This window comes from Nicotiana sylvestris, chromosome 12 (assembly GCF_000393655.2).
Source record: "Nicotiana sylvestris chromosome 12, ASM39365v2, whole genome shotgun sequence".
Taxonomy (NCBI): domain Eukaryota; kingdom Viridiplantae; phylum Streptophyta; class Magnoliopsida; order Solanales; family Solanaceae; genus Nicotiana; species Nicotiana sylvestris.
Window position 1 is genome coordinate 15,075,474 of NC_091068.1, and position 8,337 is coordinate 15,083,810.

At 35.7% G+C, this 8,337-nt stretch overlaps 1 protein-coding gene across 1 annotated transcript; it reads left to right on the forward strand.

Annotated features, from left to right (window-relative positions):
* Window positions 1–219: 219 nt before the first annotated feature.
* LOC104229731 (uncharacterized) lies at window positions 220–7,647 on the forward strand. Its single transcript, XM_009782420.2, has 7 exons — window positions 220–575; window positions 1,696–1,847; window positions 3,137–3,385; window positions 4,290–4,424; window positions 4,929–5,108; window positions 6,398–6,559; window positions 7,133–7,647. Exons 1-7 carry the CDS (start codon window positions 257–259, stop codon window positions 7,541–7,543), a joined length of 1,608 nt encoding a protein of 535 aa, XP_009780722.1. The 5' UTR covers window positions 220–256; the 3' UTR covers window positions 7,544–7,647.
* Window positions 7,648–8,337: the final 690 nt, after the last annotated feature.

Consider the following 8,337-nt stretch of genomic DNA (forward strand, 5'->3'; position numbering starts at 1 on the left):
TAAAATCTAATCTATTTTTGAATTTGAAGATTACAAAAGATTTATATATTTTTCATTATTTGAACATTAGAAAAGAATATTCATCGCGCGGATTAATTTACTAGTTATAGAGTATAGTTGAAAACTATATGAAAATATAAGTAGTTACAAAATAGTATTTTAAAATAGTAATAAAAATGATTTAACTTCCAATATTATATTTGTGTGAGAGTACAAGTCCTTCGGTTCCCCTGATCATCTAAATCCCCCGCACACAATGTCTTTGCTCTCACTTCCTCTCCCACTCCCAATTCCCCACAGCTCAAAACCCCATTACACCACTCTTCGTCTACACAATTCTCGAACTTTCCACTTCCACAAAAACCTTAGGCTCTCCGTTCGGGCCTCCGGCGTCCCCGTTCAACGGAACTCGGCGACATTGCCGGCGTCCGGCGAATTTCTCCGTCAAATTGCTGCTTCTACCGTTCTTTTTATCAGTTTGGGTTCGGCCCTTTTGTCCTTTCCAGCTGTTGCTACTACTCACGTTCCTCCTCAAGTCCCTTCTCTAACTCAGCTTCAGGACCAAGAATCTCAAGGTATTTTTTTTGTGTGTGAAAATTCTATTTAAGGATAATGGTTGAGCAAGTTGGATCAAATTAACTAGGGTACACTTTTGTTTAGTCTATTATTGCTGCATTAGTAGTATAATTTACCAACACCTGATGTTTAGGCTAGACTAAGCATTAATACCTTAGCGGGTAAAAACTGAAGTGCGAGTAAGTTTTTACCATTCCTCCCGCCCGATATATATATGACAATGTTTACCTCTTGCACGCCTCCTGTTTGACATTCCTATAGATCTTTCATAATTTTCAGGAGTTCGAATTCAAATTTGTTAAACTATTCAAGTTTGAAACTTTGACATGATATTTCTCTATCGAACTAATTTTTCACTACTGCTATACGTATATAAGTAAGATATATGCGAAATTAACATCTTAAATCATGTATGTATTCGAATGTCATGTTGTATAGTATGGAAAGGAAGGAGCACAACACCGGATTGAGAGTTGTTTTCCAGAATGTAGGTACACTAAGCTGTGAAAATGCAAGTGCCTTGTGGAAGGTGAGAGAGGAGAGAGATACAAATGGGAAGAGAGGAAGAGGGATAGACTATGCAAAAATCAACTTAGCTATGTTATTTGGGTTAAATATGGCTAGTCAGGGGCAGATGTAGAGTTTAACCCCCGGGTTCATCTGAACCCACTACTTTCGACGCAAAGCATAAATTTATGTGAAATTTTTTATTAAAATTGCAACAAATGGTAGGTATGAACCCATAACTTTATAAATACAATGGGTTCAATGCTAAAAACCTTAAAAGTTGAACCCGTAAAATTGAAATCCTGGATCCGCCTCTGTGGCTAGTAAGATAGAGAAAGGTTAAGCTTTACTCATTAGGTGATTCTAGGCAACCTTATCTAGTCATTTGGTGTGAAACAGATAACTGATTATTTTTGTTCTTGTTGATTACTTTTAATACTGCTCTTCTTAGTGCTCTTTCAAGTTCCACTCATTATTTGCCTAATTCCTTTTGATATTATTGACAGTAATGAATGTTGCATGAAGATCTCGTCTAGAGTTTCTTCTTCTCTCTCTCCCTCTTTATTTTTTACTGCTTGTTTTACTTGGTGCCATGGACTTTGAATTACATAGGCACTGAAGTTGGAAAATCGGAAAATATGGAAGATATTGATGATGAAGAGCTTCAAGCGGCATTTGAGAAATGGAAGTCTAAGACGTATGCTTTGACTGTCCCTCTAAGAATTGTTTCTCTTAGTAACTCTTTTCCTCCTGTATGGCTCAAGGTCTGTTAACTCTGCTCCATATCTCACTTTTTTACTTTCAAGATTTGATCAGTTCAGACTTTGTATGGTGTAAAGGTTGTCTTAATAAGTTGCAAGTAGATACTTCTGTATGTAGGATCAAAGAGAGATTATGATGTTATGTTGGTCTTCTCTTGCTATACTACTAACCCCTATTTTGGCCAATGAATTCCTATGTTGGAGATTCCATTATTTTGTGTGCCACCATTGTCGATTGTAGCATCTTAGCCGCAAATTTGTTGTACTTTTTATGCTTCCCCTTGACTTTAATAACAAAACAAATTTAGAGTGCATATAATCAAGTAGAAGAGTTATTCCTGTGGAGAAAAAAGTGAGAATTTAGTGGCTCCAAGGTTGCAAGTTACCCACGAGAAATATTGTACTACTTGGTTTAATTGTAAAGTCAGGAAAGATAAGAGAAGAGTAGTAAATGGGGGTAGAAGACTAGAATTTGAGTTAGTTTGCAGACCACCAAATTAAAAGGAATGGAAGAAAAACAAGAAAAGAAGGTTGGAAATATTTTCTATTTGTTTCCAAAATTCCGATATCAAAATTATTTGTTTTCATATTGATGTTCACATAAAATTTTTGAGTTTACTGATCTCCCGACTCTAGTTTAGATAATAAGAGAATATTAGCAAAAAAGACATTCATTGATTGCTCTATGTAATGTCAAATGGTAAATTAAAATGAATCTTTTCTATTAAAGCTATTGGAAAAAGATAAACACAAGAAAAGTTACTGTAGCATTACTTTCCTCACTGATACATCAACCCAAAAATAGTATGTTTTTTGAAGAGAAAACATACAGTTTTTTCAACCCAAAAATACTATTAATGTTTAATTATGTAGGTTCTCCAATACTGTGAGAAGCATTTATCATTTGCACCCTAGTGGTTGTATGCTTCTTTCTATTTTCTTTCCTTTGATATCGCTTCTGCTTAGCTTCTAAAACGGAGTCCAAGCTGATGTGCTTTTGAGGTCGTTTTACAATATAGGTGCTGTAGTTTGCAAATGATCCTGAGTTCTTTCCAAGAACTTTAGGATATTGCTAGATATCAGCTTCCATTCAAGGCTTTTCCATATGTTTCCTTCTAAAACACTTATTTTATATACAGCACTTCACTGTTACTCCTATCAGAAAAGGAGATCAAGTTCACTGGGCTTTTGTCATCTAATATGCATTAATAAGACGCTTCAGTTGTCATTCAAATGATGACAACTCTTTGCACATTCTCGAGAATAATGGCTCTTTGCTCATTGATGTGTAGGATTTCTTGCGATCTCAAGGGAAGAGATTGAGATTACGTTCTGAGTTTCGTCAAAGCCTGCAAGACATCTTTCATGAACTTTGTATGCCTAGTCGGAAAGGAAAAGTTAATCCTAAATCTGCTTTGGCAGCTGATGTTGTCACTGTTGGTGATACCTGGCTCAGTTATGCCATTGAGAAGAGGTTAATCGAGCCGATGCATGGTTTAGAAGATCAAGATTGGTTTGAAAAGTTAAGTGACAAATGGAAGGTAAAAACCATCTTCTTTTTTTGATGAGGAGTGACATTCGCATTTTGATGTCTTTCGGCCTGTCAGTAGCATCCCTGGTGTTTTTTGCCTTTACTTTTCTTTTTCTTTTTACTTTTGTCATCTTCTAAAGAGATGGTTTCCTTCTGAAAATTTCCAGATTGCCTTGTTACAATGAAAATTAACTGTTACCTCAGAAAACTGAACAAGGCTGTGATATCTTTTACATTAAATCATAGCCATGATGTTTTTTATGGTGCCTTGTCTCTCAAAATCAACTGTTACATGAGAATTTGTTCGCTTCAGTGCTAGGAAATACACATATCTATGGCCTCCTATTTTCTTGCCAGGCTGTTGGAAGCAATATTAGGATTTACATAACTTTTTTTTTATAAGGTAAATTGTATTCATCAAAAGGGAGAGAACTCCCGTATACAAGAAGTATATTAGGATTTACATAACTTGAGCTACTACTTACAATTGAACCTGAAATCCATATTTCATCATTCTGTTTAGGTTTGCAAAACATAGAAAGAGAGTACCAAGAAATAACATACCTATCATTCTTGGATGGTTTGGAACCTTACTCGACATGGGGTCATGACATACCATTTTCTTGATAGCATTAGGGAAAAAGAGCTCTTGCATCATTTAGCCGCTTGTTGACCATCACCTGACCTCACATGGGAGACACTTCGTTTTGAGGACTGAACCACTTATTTGTTTTACCCAATATTCCATGTCTGATGGTATATTATATAAAACTAAATTGTCTTTTTGTGGAAAAAGAAAAAGAGCATGTCTCTCATCTATACTTCTGTATTGCAAACATCATCTTGTTTTCTTTGGCATCTATATTGTACTCGGATCCCTTTGATAGTTCCCTTTGACTTTAAAATAATGTCAGGTATATTTGCGCAGGAGCGATGAAGGGAAATTGGATTCTCGTGGTAGGATATGGGCAGCTCCATATAGATGGGGAAGCATAGTGATAGCTTACAAGAAAAGCGAATTTCAAAAGCGTAAAATGGCTCCTATAGAGGTAACTTGTGTCTATATTTGGAGTATCACTTTTTAAAATGGAACCATGATGGGTGATGCTTTAATTTTATGCTCATTGCTTGCGATTGTAAATTTGTCATATTGTCTTTCTAGCTGTTAGTGTGTGTCTTACTCCCAGTTGGATAGAATCGATAGATTCTTGAAGTTTGAACCCAGTTAGAGAAGAAAGAAGCAAGAGGATCGAGCATCCATAAGGGGAAGTTCTTGAATGTTTTTGTTCTTGACCTTTATTCCATTTTCTTCCACATCTCTTTGAAGCCCCCTAATTGCTGAATGTTATTCCAATGAAAATATGATTTAATTGCATAATATTACTTTTTACCTATCAGCTATATTATATGGATTCTTCATTTGTTTTGGACATGCTCGTGCTGAACGAGTCTTAAAGTTCACAGAACCCAGTGTCCGTGTTGTCAAATGCCTTCTTCAAAGTTGCATTCTACGTGACAGCTCGCTTATTCAGGGTTGTAAACCACCACTGTAGGACTGGGCTGATCTATGGCGACCTGAACTTGCTGGAAAAATTTCAATGGTTGATTCACCACGAGAGATCGTGGGTGCAGTCTTAAAGTATATGGGGGCATCATACAACACAACCGACATGTCTGAAGTCGTTGGTGGAAGAGAGGCTGTGCAGCAGAATCTTGCATCACTTGTTAAACAGGTAATTTAAAGGAAATTGTAAAAATTGCCTAGCTTTGAGCTCCTTAAAGGTGGATTATGGGACATCTTTTCTGTTCTTTGGATTGAACAATTTCAATGCTGTGTTAGTTGTCCTGTCTGGAGTGTGATTCAGATGAATCTTCCACCAATTGATGAGCTTAGGTGTTACTTTACTAAAAATTAGTAAAAAAAAAAAAGGAAGAAGAAGAAGAAGAAGAGTAAAAATCTACAACATTGTCCGGAAGAGGAGCTGAATCTGTAAGGATACAACATTCAAAGGAAATAAGAGGCAGGGATTCATATTATTATTGTCAGCAAAAGCTGGTGCCACCTGAATTTCCTAGCTGACATAGCACTACTGGAAAATATTTCCAACTTATTAGTGCGGTGTCTATACATGTTTACACGAACCTGTTGATTTTTTCTAGATTCTTCTTTGTATAAGTTTAAAAAGGACTGGTATGAGCCATGTATGCAAAGGTTATTCACCTAATCCATAACTGATCTTTGAGCACTTAAGTTGTAATTTATGGTTTTAAGGTAGTGGCCAGTGGGTATAAAATGGTTTTAAATTGAGCTTATATTATGCACAGGTATAGGGAAAAAATGTGGAGTTATTAATGCAAGATATACAGCCATGCATACAGTGGTTTAGTTATTCATGCAAAACTTAACCAAGTTCTGTTCTTGTCAACTTGTGAAGATTTCTTTGGTAATTCAAAAGTAATTTCACTGATATTGCACCAAGTTGCTGCAAAAAATTAATAGTAAGTATTTTCATGTTGAGCTTCCAAGAGATCTATCCAACTATCTAGTACATTCATTTTTCCTGCCAAGTACCATATGTGCAGTTAGTAACTTCTCCAGATTTTTTAGGGTCATGGTTGTTTCCTTCTCTTATTGTTTTCGTATTGTCATGTGCTTACAAATTGCGACTTCCCTTCCCAATATTTAAGATCGCACTTGGATTGATAGATTTCAAATGCTTATATGCGTGTGGAGATGTGCAAAATCATAGTTATGATGGTTAAATGAGTACTTGATTATAGAAAAGAGTTGATTGATTGAGTCCTTTATCTTCTAACACAAACATATGTTACGATTTCAAATGATATGTATATTGACTTGATTCAGAATCCTTTAAAGGTGGATTCATGTATGCTAGCATTTTCTATGTGAGACCTCTATGTACATGCAAAGTAACATTTGTGCGCCAAATGCATGGAGATTAAATAAATAAAAAAAATTTGTTCAGTATTTGGATATCTAAATATTTGTATCTCTCAAAAGGTCCGGCTATTTGATAGCGGCCACTATCTTAAAGCCTTCGGAGTTGGAGATGTATGGGTAGCTGTTGGATGGAGCAATGATGTTATTCCTGCTGCAAAGCGGATGTCAAATATTGCTGTAGTTGTTCCCAAATCTGGTGCAAGTCTGTGGGCTGATTGCTGGGTATGTCCAGAATTTTCTCCCTCTATGTGCATCCTAAAATGCTTCCGGCTCATCTTTATTTATTGTTGTTTTTTATTTGTTTTCTTTTGATCGATAATTCCCGAAAGGTGCAACAGATCTAAAAGTTCCATTTTGACAGCTTCTCTTTATTTCTTTCCCTTGGTTTAGTCTTTATCGTACGTGTTTGGAGTACACGTGTCCAGACAAGAATACAATATCTTCTCTCTTGAATTTCAATGAATTATTGATAAAGTTTTATGAGTTTGAAATTTTAAAGTAAGTCCCATCAAACACTTTCACATTAGTTTACCAAGTGTAAGAAAAAGTCTCCTTTTTGATAAAGTAGACAAAATCTAGACTTAAAAAAAACGACACTTCAGTCAATATGACAAACCTTTGCATTCTTTTTTCACTGAATAGATTTCCGGACTTAACTATTAAATCTCTCAAACATGCTTGGAACAAAAACAATGTAATTAATATGTGTTAGAAAATGCAGCTGGTAAAAAGATTTATTAGAGATGGGATCATTTCTTCTACTGCATATAACTTTGCAAAAAACGTCTTTATCAGGCAATACCTGCTTCTTCGAGAATTGCAACTGATCAAATTGGAGGAAGAGTTAGAGGACCATCACCAGTAGTGCATCAGTGGATAGAATTTTGCCTGCAAGATGAAAGGTTCAAAGACGACGTTGTTCCAGGTGCTTCACCTAACGCCCTTGAATCACCTGTTAAAGTCTCCGAAAAGCTTACTAGGGGTAGACCAAAACTTGAGACAAACCTTATTGCTGGAGTCCCTCCATCTGATATCTTGGCTAAATGTGAACTTTTAGAGCCATTGCCAGAAAATGCACTGTCCGATTATCAATGGCTCATAAATAGTGTACAAAAACCGAAGCTTTCTCTAGTGGAAAGCCTAAAGAGTCATATCTTGTCATTAGCTCATAGCTTTCTTCCTAAAGGGCAGTCAAAGTTTGCCTGAAAGAACTCCATCTTTTGTAAACTAACATTTTGTTGTTGTGTACACAATTTAGTTAAACATGTGTAATGATGCATGCTGTACCTTTACGCATGCAGTTTTTCCCATCATTTGTGCGACTTGCAATTACGTAATTTTTTTTTTTTTAAATTCGGTGACAAGGTGAACGCCTTTTCTTTGATGTCACAACAGAACTGAGGGAGTGCTGAACTATTTACATCATCTGCCAGAGCCCAAAAGAAGCAATAAAGAGAACAAAGATTAGACTAGGCTGACCCTTTTACAAGGGGAGATTTTTTCTTATAAAATGTCAGTTTCAAAAACCTCAAGAATGGTCTCAGCTACCCCTGTGTATTCCATTTTACACCAAGAAGCAAATAAAAGTAGACAATTAAATTTGATCTTCCAGTTTGGGTTTGTTAATCCTTCAAAGAATCTTTGGTTCCTTTGTCTCCAAATCCACTCCACCAGTAAACTCTGGTTGTGAGTTCTCAGGTTTCTTATACCGAGTCCATCGGCTTTCTTGGTTAGGGTATTAGACTTCCAGTTACTAGGTGGATGATGTTTGACCCAAAATTTAGATCTGTGTTTAAACAATTAGATTTTGATAAAATAAAGTCAATTTTAGCCAATATTAATGTCCAAAAGATATTTTAATCGATTTTATAGTAAGAATATGCGTATATTATCTAGATATCAATAAATAACACTAGCAATATTCAATGACCCCAAAAGCAAAGAGAGCATTAAATAACAGTATGGCAATGAATGTCATTTAAGTAAATAAGAACATGTGA

What these genes read in the sequence shown, in the direction of transcription:
- LOC104229731 (XM_009782420.2), top strand. Translation starts at nt 257, where the DNA reads ATGTCTTTGCTCTCACTTCCTCTCCCACTCCCAATTCCCCACAGCTCA. An exon ending in TTCCTCCTGTATGGCTCAAG is followed by an intron (nt 1,848 to 3,136) that starts GTCTGTTAACTC and finishes ATTGATGTGTAG; the next exon opens with GATTTCTTGCGATCTCAAGG. An exon ending in GTCTGTGGGCTGATTGCTGG is followed by an intron (nt 6,560 to 7,132) that starts GTATGTCCAGAA and finishes CGTCTTTATCAG; the next exon opens with GCAATACCTGCTTCTTCGAG.